At 43.7% G+C, this 19,490-nt stretch overlaps 2 protein-coding genes and 1 long non-coding RNA gene across 5 annotated transcripts in view; all 3 read left to right on the forward strand.

Moving 5' to 3' along the window:
• Positions 1–22: 22 nt before the first annotated feature.
• On the forward strand, positions 23–11,728 carry LOC123393094. Of its 2 annotated transcripts, none has more exons than XR_006607828.1 (6): positions 23–1,039; positions 3,121–3,218; positions 7,564–7,642; positions 9,421–9,598; positions 10,645–11,550; positions 11,680–11,728. It is a non-coding gene; the product is annotated as an uncharacterized LOC123393094 (long non-coding RNA). The 2 variants fall into 2 exon arrangements; XR_006607827.1 differs by lacking the exon at positions 11,680–11,728 and having other exon boundaries at positions 10,645–10,828; positions 11,076–11,161.
• A 60-nt stretch (positions 11,729–11,788) lies between these two features.
• Positions 11,789–19,490, forward strand: part of BPIFC (BPI fold containing family C) — a 39,758-nt gene continuing 32,056 nt past the window's right edge. The window contains exons 1-2 of one of the 2 annotated variants that reach the window (XM_004743086.3): positions 11,789–11,844; positions 12,791–12,883. The gene's annotated coding sequence lies outside the window, so the exon portion shown is untranslated. Of the gene's footprint in view, positions 11,845–12,304; positions 12,417–12,790; positions 12,884–19,490 lie in introns of those variants that run through there. The other variant, XM_004743087.3, reaches the window with a different exon arrangement.
• LOC101680010 (ATP synthase subunit d, mitochondrial-like) lies at positions 17,902–18,496 on the forward strand. The gene has a single exon (XM_045083965.1). It carries the CDS (start codon positions 17,952–17,954, stop codon positions 18,435–18,437), a length of 486 nt encoding a protein of 161 aa, XP_044939900.1. The 5' UTR covers positions 17,902–17,951; the 3' UTR covers positions 18,438–18,496.

The following is a 19,490-nucleotide window of genomic DNA, read 5'->3' on the forward strand; positions in this document are numbered from 1 at the left end:
CAGCTGCCCGGCCAGGCCGCTGGGCAGCTTGTGATCGATGACTCGGCGCGCAACGGCTCCGCCTGGGAGTAAGAGGCGCTCAGTGCGCAGGTGCCGAGACTGCCGCCGGCTGCGGGGTGTCGCGGCTCTGGCGGCCGTGGGGGTTCTCCTGCGGCGGCTGTGCCGAGTCCTTCCAGACGTGCTCGGGGAAAGTTAACGCCGAGAGAGGGGCTGCAGAATACGGGACTCGCCATTCCGCAAGCCCCAGTGCCTGGTTCTTTATTCATTTCCTCCGCGGCGCTCGGCGCTAGCCGTAGGCATCTGCTCTGGAAGCCTTAGTTGAACCCAGGCTCCCCTAGTTTCCTCTTGTTACAGCAAAGTATGAAACAGCTTGTAGTCCCTGATCTGTGTCGCTGAGTATAGTAGTAATCTGTTACATAGCAATCACCCCAAAGTTTGGCAGCTTGAAACAACAAAGGTGAAGTGTCCCCCAGGTTCCTGGCGTCAGGGATTGGGGCATGGCGTTGCTGGGTGGTTCTGTCTTGGTCTCTCCTGAGATTCCAGTCAAGATGTAGGCCAGGGCTGCAGCAGGCCGGACAGCCTGCCTGCTGGATAGCTCACTCACCTGAGTGTTGGCGGGAGGCCTGTTTCTCACAGCACGGACCTCCCTACAGGGTGAGTTGAGTGTCCCCATGACTTGGCATCTGGCTTCTCTCACAACACGTGGTCCCCAAGAGAGCAAAGCAGAAGCCACAGTGTCTTTTGTGATCAAGCCTCAGAAGTCACATACCATCACTACTGTCACTGCAGACAACCCTTCAGTGTGGAAGGATCAACACAGAGGTAGGAATTCCAACAGACAGGGAGCGCTGGGAGCCACCCGGGAGGCCGGCTACCATGGAGAGTCTGACAATGATGGTAACGATTATCACTTAGATGAGAGAGAGCGAATCGTCAAATATCCTTGTTTGAGAGCCACTGTCCAAATCCTTATGAAAAAGCCCAATGGAGTTTCCTCCCAGTAGGTGGCAGTACTGGTCCACTTCCTGATCTTCCTTAGGTAAATAAACACGTATTAAACACCTGCTTTGTGCTAGATATCATTCCAGGTGCTGGGGACGCAAAGAATGAGTGAATTCACAGTTGAGTGAATCAACTCTTGTAGTAGAGCATAGTGAGTTTTTTTGTTTGTATGTTTATGACAGAGGTAAGAGCAATCCTGGGGACTGGTGTACACAGAGAAGGGTGGTTGTGCCAGTAGGATTCTTTAGTGGCAAGCAATCTGGGATTGAGGAAGGGTGGCAGGACCAGAGTGGCTCAGTATGGCCAGAGGGAAGGACAGAGTGGGTTCATCTGAGATAAAGAAGAGACTTGAGCTGGGCAAAGGATTCGAGACTATATTCTAGAATGCACGGGAAGGCAAGGGAGAGTTTTAAGCAGGGAATTCTTTTTTTTTCTTTTTTAATTTTTTTGACAGTGATCACAAGTAGGCAGAGAGGCAGGCGGTAGGGGGGTGGGGGTGGGGAACAGGCTCCCTGCTGAGCAGAGAACTCTATTAACCAACTCTATTCCCAAGCAGGGAATTCTTTATCAGGTTTCTTAGTGCTGAGCAATAGAGACTAACTCTGGCTGACTAAGAAGAATTGGAATATGTTAAAAAGGATACTGGATAGCTCAGGGAATTCTGGGAAGGACTAAAGTGGCTCCAGGCTAATTCAAGGAATGAAACTCAGAACCACGCTGAAGAACTGGCCTGATGAGGACACTATCCGGCCTGACTGGGGTTGCTGCTGCCGCCCTACCCTGCCCTGGAGGAAACTGCTGTCACCCTGACAGGAGCCACTGCGGAATGGCTACCACCTTCAAAGGCTGCACTGCTTTGCAGTCTCCCCCATCAACAAGATGCCGAGCTTCCGAAAGAGCCTTTTTCTTCACCTTGCTCACTTCTAAATCAAAGGCTCATAGGAAGGCATCTGATTGAGGGAGACGGAAGTTCCATGCCTGAGTCCTAGCAGCAAAGGAGACTGAGATTGTGGGGTCTGAACTCCTTCCTTGGGAAGGCTAATGTCCCCAGATGTGGAAAGGTCATTCAAAAGATGATAGGAAGCCACGAGTCTGACAGGTGTACACCACAAGGGACATAGGTCAGATCTGAACTTTGAATCTATCACCTGTTGAGTGTAGTGGATATGTTAGATCAGGGTTCCTCAGCCTTGGCACTGTTGACAGGTGGTGCTTCTTGAGTCTTGGTTGTGGAGGATTATGCTAGGCCTTGCAGGATATTTGGCAACATCTAAATCTACCAAATGCTACGAGAAAACCTCTCCCCAGTTGTAAAAAGCAAGAATGTCCTCAAACTTTGCCACATACTCCCTAGAGGGTGAAATTGCCTTGAAAAGCACTGGATTAGGGACCAGCTTAGTTTGGCGGCTCTTTTTGGTAACTGAGAAGAAAGGAATTAGTAGAATGGCAGTAAGAGTGGAAATGATGGGTGGGCAGAGATGACATCACAGAAGTAGAAATAACAGAAGTTGGAAAATGGTTCTATTTGGAGGTCTTATTAGTTAGAATGTAGCTTCAGCTGCCTTAAGAAATATGAAATAATAGTGACCAAGACAAGATACATTTATTTCTCTATGAGATACCACTCTTGGTATATCAGTGCAAGGCTAATAATGATGGCCATCTTTAGAGACCACCTACCACAGTCTAACTCTCTGTACGACGTACACCTGGATAAGTGACTACCTATAAAAATGCAGAGTGGGGTGCCTGGGTGGCTCAGTGGGTTAAAGCCTCTGCCTTTGGCTTGGGTCATGATTCCAGGGTCCTGGGATCAAGCCCCACATTGGGCTCTCTGCTCAGAGGAGAGTCTGCTTCCCAAACCCTACTGCCTGCCTCTCTGCCTACTTGTGATATCTAAGAAATGAATAAAATCTTTTTAAAAAATACTTTTTAAAAAAATGAAAAGAGTAACAATGTATCAGACAGCTGTGTTGTAAAGATTAAGTGAGATAATACCTTTCTTGGTTTTCTGTTCTAAACCACTAAATTTGTGATAATTTGTTAAACCAATAGATTTCTAATAGATTAGAAAACCTGTCTAACTGGGATTCTTGTCTCAATCCTTTGCCCCATTAGATATAACCATCGGCATGGAAGAAGTCATCCAAATACAGGGGTTTAGAAGGGTCCTGGAAGAGAACCAGAACATCCACAAGGCACCACCAAGATTTAAGGTACTCTGGAGGATAATCCTCCTAAACTTCAAAGATACATGAAAACGTTATATACCTCTTCTCTCAACTATTTCTCTCCTTGAAATTGTTTTTTTAATTTCTTGAAGGATGTCACTTTAATGTCTGCAAGTAACAGTTACTGCAACTCTCAAAGAATTCCGAAAGTTAAATTTATTTTTTAATGGACCATTCTATAGAATATGAAAAGGGATGATATCACTCTTCTATGGGAATACATACCCTCCCTGTAGACTTTTTTTTTTAATATTTTATTTTAAAATGGTTTTAGATTTATGGAATAATTTAAAGAATATACCACACACCCAAGTAACCCTATCAAGTAACATCTTAGGTGAGTGTAGAACATTTATCAAAATGAATGAATTAATGTTGACATATTTGTATTAACCCAAGTCCATACTTTATTCAGATTCCCTCAGTTTTTTCTTTATGTCCTTTTTCTGTTCCAAGATCCCATCCAGGACACCACATTACATTTAGTCATCATGTCTCCCTAGGCTCTTCTGGGCTACGACAGTTTCTTAGACTTTCCCTTTTTTAATGACCTTGACAGTTTTAATGATTACTGGTCAAGGATTTTGTAGAACGTCCCTCAACTGGGATTTGTCTGATGCTTTCTCATGATTAGACCAAGGTAACATGCTCCTGGGAAGAAGATCACTGAAGTCAAGGTGCCATGCTCAGCCCATCAACAGTGTAAACTGTCAGTATGACTTCTCGCTGCTGTTGTTAATCCTAATCACTTGGTTTCTCCACAGTAAGAGTACTCCTTATTTCTCCTTTTCATGTTGTAGCCTTTGGAAGAAAGTCACTATGTGCAGCCCACACTTAGAGTTTTAGATTTTAAGGGTGGAGTATCTATATAAATTATTTGAATATCTTCTGTACAGGAGATTTGTCTATTCAATCCCTTATATCAGCATGGACTTCTATTTATTTTATACTTCTGCTTATAATCCATTACTGCTTCATTTATTTTGTTGCTCACATTGTTCCAGCTTTGACCACTGGGAAATCTTTCCACTGGCTACTGTATCCATTTTACATTATTGTGGATTTTTGTTCATTCGTTCCGTTCTTTAGCACTTTCTTATTTTCTGGCACTGTAAGATGCTCTAGGATCATTTTGTATATATCCTGCCCCAACCCTAGAATCAACCATTTTTCCTAGGTACCCTAGTGCTTTTTACAGGAGAGTGGTATTAGAAACCACGACCTGGGTGCTAGAGGTGCTCATTGCTATTGAGGTGTTATTAATTCTAAGCATTCTAAGCTGACAGAGCAGGGAGATACATGTATGTACACACTATTTCCATACATAACCATCTGTTTCTGTATTAAGCTGAGCATGAGTTCATTCTGATGTTTCCAGCTCTAATCCATTACCACATCATCATTCTGTTCTCCTCCCTTGCTTATCTGTAACTTCCCAATCCAAATGTGACAAATCTAGCTCCCCCATCCACCATCCATTTACTTAGTCATTCATTTCCAGCAGCTATGTGTCGTGGTTTCAAGATTCTTAACCCATACCCTTGTCAAAAACAATATTGTCAGCTGGAGTACAGTGCTTCAACAATAGCTCCTGCTGGCCTCCATAGCACAGCTTCCACTCGCTCGCAGAGCGACACAGGTCAGCACCTTGCTCTCCAATCCCCTTCACCAAGGTTGTTTCATACACTTGTAAAGCATTTAGATTCTTTTCTCACATTCTGCATTCTGTCTTGGATCCCCTCAATCTCCTATGTGATTTTTTTTTTAAAACTACGTACGTTAAGATTTATTCTGGCCTATAAAGTTCTATCAGTTTTGACAAACGCATAATGTCTCATTTCACTACCTAAAAAGTCCCCTGCCCTTCAACCTTCTCCACCACCACCTGCCCCGAGTCTCAGGCAATTACCAATCTCTTTACCATCTCTTTAGTTTTGCCTCTTCCAGAATGTCATATGTCTGGAATCATTGTGTAACATTTTCTGGCTTCGTGACTAACTTCTTAGCAATATGCAGTTGAGATTAATCCATGCCTTCTTGCGGCTCCTGGTTCATTTCTTTGTAATGCTGAGTAACATCCCATTGTATGCAAGTACTACAGTTTATCCATTTACCTATTAAAGGACATCTTGGATGCTTCCATTTAAGGGGCAATTATGAATAGAACTACTATAAACATTTGAGTTGGAGCAGGTTTTTACATGGACCTAATTTTTCAAATTAATTGGATAAGCACCCAGAAACACCATTGCTGGATTGTATGGCAAGAGCAGGATTAATTTTGTAGGAATCTGCCGAACTGTTTTCCAATATGGCTGTACCGTTTTGCATTCTCTTTAGCAATGTACGAGAGTTTCTGTTTCTCTACATCCTCACCACTGATAGATAGATAGATAGATAGATATAGATATAGATATAGGTATATCAATCAGGTTGTTTTTGATTCTAGTCCTTCTAATAGATGTATCTCATTGCTTTAATTTGCAATTCTTAATAATGATGTTGAGCATCTTTCTGTATGTTTATTTGCCATCTATAGATCTTCTTCCGTGAGATGTCTTCAAATCTCTTGCCTGCTTTTTAACTTTTTTTCCTTATTGTTGAGTTTCCTATAGTTTTCTGAATATAAATCAGATTTCTGTGCATGATAAAAACCCTTACTAGTCCAGCTGGAAATCACTTTCTTCAATTTTCCCAATGACCCCTATAGACAATGCAGACTGCCCCTCCTCCAGAATGCCTCTCCCCCTGCTTTACATCCTCTCCCACCAAGTAAGTTTGTGTGCTCTTGTGCTTTTGCACATGCTGATCCTTCTGCCTGGAATACTTTCCTTTTCCTTCTTTCAAGGAAAGTATGTTGCTCCCTCCTTTTGTTCCAAGAGCACTTGGAACATGCTTTTCAATGGTATCCATCATATCATAGTACAATTATTTGCACATCAGGCTTTCTCCAGTCTTAGGTTATGAGTTTTTCAAGGGGAAAAGACAGGTTTTAATCCATCTTCACAACATTCAGTCCCGCCTCCTTGTTAGGACTAATTAAGCAAAATTTAAAGTGGTATAAAGATATCCATTGTTGGGCGCCTGGGTGGCTCAGTGGGTTAAGCCACTGCCTTCGGCTCAGGTCATGATCTCAGGGTCCTGGGATCGAGTCCCGCATCGGGCTCTCTGCTCAGCAGAGAGCCTGCTTCCCTCTCTCTCTCTCTGGCTGCCTCTCCGTCTACTTGTGATTTCTCTCTGTCAAATTAATAAATAAAATCTTTAAAAAAAAAAAAAAAAGATATCCATTGTTATCTCTAAGTTTTTCATATATCTGTTTGGAATTAAGATTTTCATTCTGTCTCTACCAAAGAAAGCCAGGTTGGCCTTCATTTGAGTATTTACTTAAATCCAATCCATTTTCCTGAATCTCGAGCTTTAATGTACACAGTTTTCTAATTTAGCAGGTCTTGAGAAGGGCTTGAGAATTTGCATTTCTAATGATTTCCAGGTAATGCCACTATGAAACCACACTTTGGGAACCACTGGTCTATACCATGTGGTCTTGCTGTGGTTGTTTTGGTTTTCTTAACACTTATAAAGTACTTTGAGGTATCTGCTATGATTGGTAAGAAATTGAAATGGACCTTAAAAAAGTGTTGTGAAAGGAAATTCAAGCCGTGCAAATTAGGAAAAGAATCTTCAGAAGTTGTTGAAATGATTAAAACCCTATCCAGGGTCCAAATGAAGATGTCTGAAATCTATTGAAAGAAAGAAAAATATTCATGGAAAGCAAACTAGAAGCAGGCATGCAGAAGACAGGGATAAGGGGTGGAAGGAGCATCAGGGATTTTCACGGCTCAATATGTAAACTTCAGTGTTGTTTGAATCTGTCACCAAGAGAGTGTATTCAAATATGTATTGATAAGTAAGAAAAATATTATTAGGATAGTAGAATCTGACCCTCCAGAGGCACGCCAGCTTCTACAGCAAGGTAGATAGAATACTTGAATATATTTTATTTTCTTGCTTCTCAACCAAGGCCTGTCCAAGGACATTAGTCCTAGTCTGGAGACATTTTTGTCACAACGAGAGTAGGAGAAAGTGGTGCTGCTAACATCACAGTAGAGGCAAGAGGTGCTGCTAAGTGTCCTACAAGGCATAGGACAGCCCCCACATCAAAGAATTATGCTGCCCAAAGTGTCAGAGCGTCGAGGTAGAGAAATTCTTGTCTGAACTGGGCTCACCCTGGTGGTTCTCAGACATTTCAGAATTGTATCACATTATCTTGTTTGCTTGGTTCCACAGTATCTCTCATGTCTCATAAAAGACATATGTATGTTCATTTCAGATTTAACATGAATTTAAATTTGGTTTGAACTGCAAATAAGAAAATGTAACTCCCTTTTAGACAACTGATAATAAGTGAGGTAAGTAAGTGGGTTTGTTTATTTTTCAAAACCAGGAGGAAATCCATGCTGTAAACCGTTGCAGAGAGTGACTAGCGGGAGAGCCACGGTCTGGGTCAGTCACCACAGGCATCAGGAGAGGGTGGCCTGGGACAGAACTGGGGAGAGACGGGGAGATGCTGCCAGGGGACGGGGCAGTTCTGCCAGATGTCTCCTCAGCCCGTCCAGAGTGAACCACTGATCTCTCTCAAGAGCCACACAAATTCCAGACAGCTTCCTCTGGTGGGCTAAGCTTGCAGCTTCAAAAAAACACATCTATCTGTGCCTGTCAATAGCATCCTTCTCTCTCCTCAACTTCCGCATCCCCTGGGCTGTGCGTTGCCCATTAGCGACCTTCCTGAAGAGGCAGGATGGCATAGAGGTTAAGGGCACAGACTCTGGGAACTGGGACATCTGGGTCCTGAGTCCTGGCTCTACAACTTTAGCTGTGACACCTAAGCTTCGGCATATACCAAACCCCCTTCGTTTTCTTACCTATAAAATTGAGATAATATTAGTACCTCATACTGTCTTGGTGGGGAATTAATAAGATAATATATGGCTGGTGCCCAGAATATAACAAAAATGTTAACTCTTCTTTTTCCCTACCTCTTATTCCCTCTTCGGGGTGTCCTTTTAACCAGTTTTCACCAACACAAAATATCGTTGTTCCCCCCCACCAACGTACAGATGATCCCTGTCCCCTCTTATTCTCCTGCAAAGAATAATATAATTTGTCTTCCAAGTGCAAAAAAAACTCTGGTATTCAGATAGCTTTTGTTCTATATGGGAAGAGCTCAGACATTCTAGAAACCAAGAAGGAGGGTGCTCAGTTCCTTAACACTGGATCTTGAAATTTTTCTTTAGTGAGCAATTATTCTACCTAGTTAATTATGATGTTTCTTTGGAGTTTTAATTAAAGGTGTCCCTTGATCTGTAGAGACTAACATGCTGTCAGACATTAGTAAGTAAAATAATTAATCTTGCCTTCTAAATTGCCACTGTGGGTAGGCTGGATAAGCAGGAATTCCCAGCACATTCTCTCAGTTAAATCTGAAAAACTAAAATAAATTGTGACCCTGGACATAGTGCGACTGGCTTGTGATGTGATGAAGGATTCTGCAAATTTGTCTTAAAGCCACTTGTTGAGCAAAAAGGATGCTGAGGAGCTGAAATCTCAGGCCCTTCCTAAATGAAATAAAAACAGACTAGCTGCCCTCTCCTCTTCCACCTTCGTCTCCTAAACTCAAAACTATTTGGGCCTTTTTTTCCCTAGAATTATTCCATGTCCCACCAGAGCTGCACCGTTATTTACTTTTCCCCATAAACCAGTCCACTTCTTAAATTGTATGTACATTGGTTTAGGGGCGCCTGGGTGGCTCAGTTGGTTGTGTCTGACTCTTGATTTCGGCTCAGGTCGTGGGAATGCTGAGATGAGATTGAGCCCCGCGTCAGGTTCCACGCTCAGCACAGAGGCTGCTTAAGATTCTCTCCCCCCCTCCCTCTGCCCCTCTCTCTCACTTCTCTCTCTCCCTCTCTAAAAAAATAATGATAATTTTTTAAAAGCTGTATGTACATTTGTTTGAGGGGGAAGCTATGTTAAGAGAAAACTTATTAATTTCCAAATAGAGGGTAAATGTAAAAAATAAATACCACGGAAACTCTGAATGTTTAAGATAAAAATAGAGAAACATAATGGTGCATCTTATTAATACTGTATGAAAAACTATGTGTTAGCTCATTCAGCTTCATTCTTTCAGTGACTCTGGATGGCAGAGACCCACAAACGGAGCAAACTGCCCAGCGTCCCAGGTGGGGCGGGCAGGACAGGTCCAGCACCGCAGGACAGAGTCGAGTTCACTTTCTCCAGGCCACCTTTCCTGAGAACTCCCCTCAAATCCCATGCCAGACGCCCCAGGATAGACAACAGTGATTCAGGTTTCCACCAAGACTTTCCACCAAGACTTTCAGGTTTTCCAGGACAAAAGGGAAAATTAGTAACTGCTTCAGGAAAAATACTGCTGTTTTAACGTTCAGCTTCTCTGGGAGTCTAGCAGATCCTATGCATCTGGTTAATGGATGGGAGAGGCCAAGGGGGCTGAGAGGATGGGGATCCTACTGACGGCGGTGGGGGAGGGTAGGCCAGCAGGGGAGGAAGTTAGGGCCAAGCCGCTGCTCTGGGCAGGAGAGATGGGGGGGCAGGGTGCAAAACTGGTACTGCCACCCAGGGAAGATTCTGAGGAAAGGACAGAAATATTTGGGGTACTTTGTCAATTTTGTCCACGTGATCTGTGATGTCATTCCTCTGCTTCCATGTCTCGTTGTGTATTCTTTTCCCTCGTACACTAAAAACACTAAAACAATGACAATCGAGTGTTTCTCCGTCAAGCACCTAAAATCATCACGCAGCCCTCAGTAGCCCTTCCACCATGAGACACCGCCCCATGTGCACCTGCCAACTTCTGGGCTTTCTTTTCGCCGCCAGCATGGTGATTTATTTATTTTTCTTTTTAATAGAATCTTTTTATTGTGTTACGTTAGTCACCATACAGTACATCATTAATTTTTGATGCAGTGTTCCAAGATTCATTGTTTACGCACCACACCCAGTGCTCCATGCAATATGTACCGCCCTTAACACCCACCACCGGGCTCACCCACCCCCCACCCTCCTCCCCTCCAAATCCCCCAGTTTGTTTCCCAGATTCCCAGAATCCACAGTCTCTCATGGTTCACCTCCCACTCCGATTCCCTTCCCTTCGCTTCTCCTTTCCTTCTCCTAATGTCCTCTATGCTATTCCTTGTGCTCCTTAAGTCTTTACTTATTTACTTATATAAGTACTATACTTATATAAGTATACAGATACTGAATAAGTATATAAATACTAAATAAATATATAAATACTAAATAAGTATTTACTCATTCCTTAAGTAAGTGAAACCGTATGATAATTTACTTTCTCTGCTTGACTTATTTCCCTCAGCATAATCTCCTCCAGCCCCCGTCCACGGTGATACAAAAGTTGGGTGTTCATCCTTTCTGATGGCTGAGTAATATTCCATTGCATCTTTGGACCACATGATGATTTAGAAATTCACATTTCCAGCCAAGGTTTCCCCAGAACTCCAGCTCCCCACCAGACCCTGCTGTTCAGATGCCGAATGCCTGTATGTCTCTCCTTCATACAGTACGGGGGTCTGTACCCTTATTCCCTTCAGAGCTCAGGTCTCCGCTCCAGTATACCGCCTCAGAGAAGCCTCCCTGGGCCATCCCACAAAGGGAGCATGCCTCCCCCAGTGACAGTACCCTGTCCATTACAAGACCACACACCAGCACTGCCCCTTGTTTCCTTCATAGTGTATGACGCGATCTCTACCTTTTTATTCATTTTGCTGTTTGCTTGTTTGTTTCCAGCCTCATCTAATCAACTCCACATGGACAGGGAATCTGTCTTTTTTTTATTGAAGAGGTCCTTGCCCAATATTTGTGGACTGAATGAGGGGAATCTGTAATGACTGACACTAAATGATTCAATGAGGAAAGTGTCTTCAGGCTTGTGTCACCATTGATAAGGCCACATACCAATGAATAAAATTTTACAGCATTTTTCAGTTTTAAGAGCTATGGTCTGAATGTTTGCATCCCTCCAAAATTCACATGTTGAAATCCTAATCCCAAAAGTGATGGTATCTGCGGGCAGGCCTTTACGAGGTACTCAAGTCACGAAGGTGGAATCCTCATGAATGGGACGGATGCCGAAGAAAAGAGGCTCCAGAGAGATCCCTGGCTCCTGCCACTGTGTGAGGATACAGCCAGAAGGCGCTGGCTGTGAACCAGGAAGATGTGATCATGCAGGCTCCTTAATCTTGGACTTGCAGTCTCCAGAACTGTGAGCAGTGTCTATTATTTGTACACAACAGCATCCCCAACCGGCTGACGGCCAACTTCTTTTTTTTCCACCAGATCCTATCAAGGTAGATACTATTTTATTTAAAGATTTTATTTATTTATTTGTCAGAGAGAGAAAGAGTACAACCAGGCAAAGTGGCAGGCAGAGTCAAAGAGAGAAGCGGACTCCCCACTGAGCAAGGAACCCCATGCGGGACTCGATCCCAGGACCCCGGGATCATGACCTGAGCCGAAGGCAGTGGCTTAACCGACTGAGCCACCCAGGCGTCCCAAGGTAGATACTATTTTTTATTCCCATTTTGCCCCTAAGGAAGCACAAGTTAAATAGGTAAATATAACGGGAGGCGCCCAGGGTCAGAGACTCAAAGAGCTCTCAGGAGTGCAGACAATACTGAATAGTGTGCCTGTTGTTCTTAGTGTTACCAGGCTCCTGTTCGCAGGACTGTTCTGGTTTAAGTACTGAAAATCCTGCTTCCTGAGAAAATCAGGACAGTGGGTCGCCCTATCTGACCCAGAAAACTGTAAATCAGACCTGACCTTAGCTACTTCATGCCGTCAGATCCCTGGCCATGTAAAATGCGAAGACTAAATCGTGGGGGGACGAGAGGGCAGGCAGGGTTTAGAACCTACCGGTGTGAAGTCGTGTCAGAGCTGAGGCGCCTACCCAACCGAACCTCAAAGAAATGCTGAGAGCGGAAGTCACTAACAGCCTGAAAAGGAACAGGCACTTAGAGATACCATCTGCGCGCTGCTCCTACCCTGAAAGATAAAGGTGGTAACTAGGTCAGCCCGGTTATCAAGCCTCATGCTTTCAGACTGAATCCGATCCACCAAAAGTCCCAAAAGGTATTCTGGGCAGTGGTGGGGCCATTTACTGCAGGCACCCTGACCAGGAGAAACTGGCCTATTATTCCAGAAAGGAAGAAAATTCTTCATCTTCCAACTCAGTCCAATTTGACACCATTTTAAGTACATTGGAAATCTTGAGTTAATCATTCTGGTAGCATCGTCATAATTGTGTGTGTGTGTGTGTGTGTGTGTGTGTTACAGGGAGTAATCACTGCATGGGTGGCACTGTCTGCTCATCTAGGTAGAGGCTGTAGTGTTCATTCATGCTATTGGGCAACTGAAGTGTAGCAATCATGTATCACATTTTGAAAGAGGCATTTAAAAAAAATCCACCACTAGATGATTCAGACTTAATTATCTTGTCTTTTCAGCAGCTGAGTTCAAGGCTCAAGTGGAGAACACATAGCTTCAGAGGCAGAAGGAGTCGAAGGTGCTCCCAGCTTTGAACACCTCCCCTACTTGAGGTAAGAATCATGAAACTTTTGGTCTCTGCCAGCGGAAAATCTCCCAGTTAGGGATTACCCTTCCGCTGGTCACGCCCCGGTTCAGTGAGCTGTCGTGTAGCCTGCGTCTTTGTTGTCTGCCCAGGGTTTTCTGTTTTGTGTTTGTCTTTTGTGTCACTCATGCCCACCTAGAAGGTTCTGAGAAGGTCTGAGAAAGAGTAGATAGTTGGTATGGACGCGTGATTGACATTTGCTTCATTCGGCAACGTTAAGACAGTCCCTCAATCTTCTGGACTTATGTTTACCTTCATTTCAAGGGGGAAGAAAATTCTAGTGGCAGAAAATTATAACTTGTCTCTAAGTCGAACCAGTGTGGATCAAGGAAGAAGGGGCTGCTCTGATCTCTGTGTTTGGGGCCAGGTCTTAAACCACATCAAGTGACCTACATCCTGCCAGAGCAAAGGGCCCTCCCACTCGCAGGAATTGTTTAACCTGTTTGTGTTAAGTATGGAGTTTGGGGAAGACTCGGTATAAATTTTTTTAATGCCCTTGTCATTTGAGATCTTGGTAAAAAATCAGGTGTGTGAGCTGAATCCCATGAAACTGCCCCAGTTCTACCCATATTCTATACCTGTTGATTTAGACTCCTTCTACACATTTTGTCTTCACAATTAGGTTGGAATATTCTGGCAGTCCAGGCTTCTTTAAACCAACTGGACTTAATTTTTCAACCTTTGCCCCTGTTTTAAAGGCCGCACTTCATTCACTGACCACCTGCGTTAACTGATTTTCCCAAAGTCTGTCTGGTATTCACCATTGCAAATACCAATGGCAAGTCGATCTGTCTCGAGAATTTCCCAAGTTGTACTAGAGTTTTCTTATTTCTGGTCATCAGAATGGTTCAGGCAAGGGCCACCTGATACATTCATGTTTTTATATATTAAGTTTTTATTTTAATTCTAGCTAGTTAACCTACAGTGTAATATTAGTTTCCGGTGTACAATATAGTGATTCAGCGCTTTCCTCTAACACCCAGTGCTCCTCAGGACAGTGCCCTCCGTACTCCCCATCACCTGTTTCATGCACCACCACCACCACCCCCGCCGCCGCGACCTCCTCTGGTGACCATCAGTTTGTTCTCCATGGTTAAGAGTCTGTTTCTGTTTCTTGGTTTGCCTCTCTCTCTTTTTCCCTAGGTCAGTTGTTTTGTTTCTTAAATTCCACATATGAATGAAATCATACGGTATTTGTCTTTCTCTGACTGATTTATTTCACTTAGCATAATACTATCCAGCTCCATCCATCTTGTTACAAACAGCAAGATTTCATGCTTTTTTGTGGCTGAATGAAATTCCATTGTGTGTGTGTGTGTGTGTGTGTGTGACACCTTCTCTATCCATTCATCTGTCAATGGATACTCTGTTTCTATGGTTTGGCTATTGTAAACAATGCTGCTAGAAACATAGGGCTGCATGTTTCTCTTCGAATTAGTGTTCTTGTATTTTGAGGCTAAACACCCAGTAGTGCAATTACTGAATCATATGGTAATTCTATTTTAAACTCTTTAAGGAACCTCCACTCCATTTTCCACAGTGTCTGTACCGGTTTGCATTCCCAAAAGTGCATAAGGATTCCTTTGCCTCCACATCCCTTGCCAACACTTATTGTTTCTTGTATCATTGATTTTAGCCATTATGACAGGTGTGAGGTAATATCTCACTGTAATTTTGATTTGCATTTCCCTGATGATAAGTTATGTTGAACATCTTTTCATGTGTTTTGTGGGGTGTCTGGATGTCTCCTTGGGAGAAATGTCTGTTCATGTCTCCTGCCTATTTTTAAATTGGATTATTGTAAGGTTTGGGGGTGTTGAGTTGTATAAGGTCTTTACGTATTTAGGATGCTAACCGTTTACTGCATATGTCATTGGCAAGTATCTTCTGCCATTCCATAGGCTGCCTTTTAGTTTTGTCGATTGTTTCCTTCATGGTGCAGAAGCTTTTTATTTTGATGAAGTCCCAATAATTTATTTTTGCTTTTGTTGCCCTTGCCTCAAAGACATAACTAGAAAAAAATGTTGTTATGGCAGCGCCATCTAATTTAGAAGGGTTATTCTGTCCATTTATTGGTATGGAAAGGTAATGACTTCTGAGGCTTTGAATCGTGAAAGAAACAATTCCTTAGGCACAACAAAATAGGTAACTTGTGGGCAGGGTTTTTAAGTCATCTTGGATCCCTCCTTTTCATAGGCAACTCATCCTGCCCTTATTTGTCAGCCAAATTACTTAACCTTTTAGGACTCATCTCCTTGCTTGACAAAGTTCCTTCCCTCCTCTGCCTATAAATTATCATCCTAACAAACAATTCAGCCGAAAGTTACATGCAATCCTTTTATAGCCCCGTAATTTCATTCACCCATAAAATTTCTAGAGGAAAAATATATTTTTCTATGTGCAATTTTGAGTTCCTGGATCTCCATCAGTGTAGACCATTTCAGATACTCCCTTCACTGAAGAAGGGAAAATAGATTTTTGCTGCTGGAAGGACATTAAACTTCCATTTGTGCCCAAGAAAATACAAAAGGATTTGCACTTCGACACTTGAAAATCTCCAGATACTTCCTGATTTTTTTTTTCCACATAGAAGATGGCATCAAGCATCTCCTAATGTTCCCAGAAGAAAATGAAAAATCTAGCACTTATCAAGCAATTAACTTCATAAACACTAGAATTGGGAACCAGAAGAGCAAGGTGTGGTTCCCAGGTGCCTGACTTACTGTGTGGTCTCGGACAGGTCATTCAGACTCTCCAAGTCTCTGTGTTCACATGCCTGAGAGGGAGGTAGAATTATAGTAACATCTGTCTCCAAGGATGATTGTGGGTTGTGTAAATGGTAAGAGTGTATGTGTGTGTGTGTGTGTGTGTGTGTATACAAATTCATTATTTTACTTGTTACCCCATTAACAAGTAATAGCTCTGTTCTGGTTTTTATGCTTTTTCACTGTAGAAATGGAGTTATTTTATGATGGTTTGGTTTTCTCCCCCATTTGAACACTCTTCTAGAACCTTTCTTAGTTAACCAGAATCTTGTAACCCAGTCAGTTGGTCAGTTAGCAAATACTTACTGAGATCCTAGTTACATGCCGGCAGAGAGATCATGTCAACCTTAATTGTGATATACAGTCTAATGTGTACAAACTTTTTGGTCTAATTTTTTTCCTACCACATTTCACTGCTATGAAAATATTTTCTTCTTTAAAAAAAAGAAAATCTCTCTCATGCCTGCCTTGGCCTGACGCATCATTTACAATTCTTTGCCCACAGCAATGTCAGTGTGAATGCACATCCGTATGGCTTCACCATTTGTTAAAATGTGGACATACTTTCATATCAGCTGGTGAATAGCCACTAATCTCAGCCCCAGGAGTGTTGCCCTGACTCCCATAGTCTCATCCATCTCTATCCCCTTCTCCAGGACTCCTTGACCACACACCCCCCAAACCCAGAATAACAAGGACCAAGGAGGGCCTAGCACAGATGGTGGCAACTGGCCCTAGCTTCGACATCCATTCCGAGTGTAAGATGTTAGTATCACCCTGCCCCTTGCTTGCTACCCACTCCTCACATTTCCTCCCTCAGATCACCTGCTGCCCAACCAGAGACGGGTCTCCTACCCCAGCCCCGCCCCCTTGGCTCTTATTGTCATTGCTCCCTGCTTCCCTTGATGTTCTCTGCACCCGACCATCCCCAAGCCACCACTCCATAGCCCTGCCCCCAGCACTGCCCAGGTCTTTCTGCACATTGTCCAGTATACCCAGACCAACACTGTAGGGCTGAAACAGCATACTGAATGCTAAGACCGCAGCAGTCTTAAGATATTAAAATGTCCCCCTTTCTTTCTTTCTTTTTTTTTTTAAGATTTATTTATTTGACAGACAGAGATCACAAGTAGGCAGAGAAGCAGGCAGAGAGAGAGGAGGAAGCAGGCTCCCTGCTGAGCAGAGAGCCCAATGTGGGGCTCCATCCCAGGACCCTGGGATCATGACCTGAGCTGAAAGCAGAGGCTTTAACCCACTGAGCCACCCAGGTGCCCCAAAATGCCCCCATTTCTAATAGTAAATAGTTAATACTCTGAGTCTCCCACCCCATTTCCAGTACCCCAGCCACACTGACCAGTCCTCCCAAGACTTCTCCTGCCCTCCCCGCCGCCTGCCTCTCTGCCTACTTGTGATCTCTCTCTCTGCCAAATAAATAATAAAATCTTTTAAAAAATAATAATAATGCAGAGCAAGGTAAGGGTTCTTCCTTAATTTATGATTCATTGAGTCATTCTACCAATAATTATCAGTCACTCTATGTTTGAGACACCAAGCCAGGCTCTGGGGCCTCCAAATTAAAGGAGGTCTCTGCCGTCATGGCACTTACATTCTCACAGAGGAGACAGAGAGCACGTGAGAAAATAAATATAAATACATGAATAAGTATCTGTTTTGACCAAGGATTCTGAAGGAAATGTGATTAACTTAGAGAAGGCTGTATTTAAAATGAACCTTAAGGAGGTGCAGGGTTTCTACGGGCTCAGGTGAAGATGAACAGCATAAGCGCAGGCTTTAGGCAGGAAGCGAGGTGAGTGTTTAAGGACTAAGAGTCCAGTTGGTCTGGACAGAGGGCTCCTTGGAGACCAGACGAGGAATGTAAGCAAGTTGACTGACCCAGCCCCTTCTCATACCTGAAGGTGGACGGATACACCACCAGACAGACAAGTCCGGACCCCAAGTCTCAGCCTCATGACCCTCCAGCAAAATACCCAGATAAACATTCACTAATCTATACATAAGTCCCCTGTATAAATTGGGCAATGTGTATACTAGCCAAAATGCAAAACAGCCCATGGGGTGCCTGGGTGGCTCAGTGGGTTAAGTGTCCTACTCTTGGTTTTGGCTCAGGCCATGATCTCAGGGTCATAGGATCAAATCCTGTGTCAAGAGCCTCACTCTTTCTCTCTCCCTCCCTCTCTCTCAAAAATAAATGAATGACCGTTCCTTGCTGCTGTGGACTCTGGGCAGCCGGGGTCGGTGAAGGATCTCAAGATGGCTGGGCGAAAACTTGCTCTAAAAACCATTGACTGGGTAGCTTTTGGGGAGATCATACCCCGAAACCAGAAGGCCATTGCTAACTCCCTGAAATCTTGGAATGAGACACTTACCTCCAAGTTGGCTACTCTCCCTGAGAAACCCCCTGCTATCGACTGGGCTTACTACAAGGCCAATGTGGCGAAGGCTGGCTTGGTAGATGACTTTGAGAAGAAGTTCAATGCCCTGAAGATTCCTGTGCCAGAGGATAAATACACTGTTCAGGTGGACGCTGAAGAAAAAGAAGATGTGAAAAGTTGTGCTGAGTTTTTGTCTCTCTCAAAGGCCAGGATTGTGGAATACGAAAAACAGCTGGAGAAGCTAAGGAACATAATTCCGTTCAATCAGATGACCATTGAGGACCTGAATGAAGCCTTCCCAGAAACCAAATTAGACAAGAAGAAGTATCCCTATTGGCCTCACAAGCCAATCGAAAACTTATAAACTTGAGGTGGGGAAAGAGCTCTGGCCCTCGTATTATAAACGCTGGACATTAAAAATAATGGATATGGAAAAAAAATAAAATAAAATAAATGAATGAATAAAATCTAAATATTAAAAAAAAAAATGCTAGCCCAAGGGGTGAGTAGGGCAGCCCTTGCTTTCCCTACCAAGCTGGGCACACTGATACGGGGTTTTTAAGAGTCTCATGCTCTACCAGCTGAGCTAGCCAGGCACATGGCATGGGATTTTTAAAAAACATTTTCTGCTTGCCCCACTTTGTGCCAGAAGGCTGGTATATCTCCAAAGGGAACTTTTTCCCATTCCATACAGAAGGCCAAGATAGGCTAGCCACAGCCCTGCACGGATACTCCTCTCCCTGGTCAGACTGCTCTGTTCCGCTCAAGTAAATTCTCTGGAACACCCCTTTGTCTACACATTCCATTCCTATCTCTACGGCCTTATCCATAAAGCCCACACAACCCCCTTTATCAAACCTCTTTCTTTTTTTGGCCCAGCACCCCAGAGACACCTCTTGAAACGATCGTTTCCTTCATCCAGACTGTTCCTGAATCCCAGCCCTTCTTTGAATCCTTCCCTGCCCACCTGGCCTGACCCCTCCCTTCGCATGGCTCCCACAACTTCCTCTTCCTTCATCACCCCCACAAATAGTTCCCTGACTTGTTTCATGTTTGTATGTGAACTCAGTGGGAATCTGTCACCTGTGGGTCTTTGACACGTATGAACACAGCAATGGTAGCTCACCCAGATTGCAAACTGCCAGAACTAGAAACAAGGCCCGTGAACATATTACTCACTCGCCTGTCATTAAAAGAAACCCATGTCACCATTGCTATGGGTAACTTGTGCTTCATTCATCAAGAAAATGGGCTGAGGGGCACAGGGGTGGCTCAGTCATTTGAGTATCCAACTCTTGATCTCGGCTCAGGTCTCAACCTCAGGGTCATAAGTTCAAGCCCCATATTGGCCTCCATGCTGGGTGTAGAGCCTACTTGAAGGAAGGAAGGAAGGAGGAATGGAAGGAAGGAAAGTAAG

This window comes from Mustela putorius, unplaced genomic scaffold (genome assembly GCF_011764305.1).
Source record: "Mustela putorius furo isolate JIRA1106 unplaced genomic scaffold, ASM1176430v1.1 tig00000738_pilon_pilon_pilon, whole genome shotgun sequence".
NCBI lineage: Eukaryota > Metazoa > Chordata > Mammalia > Carnivora > Mustelidae > Mustela > Mustela putorius.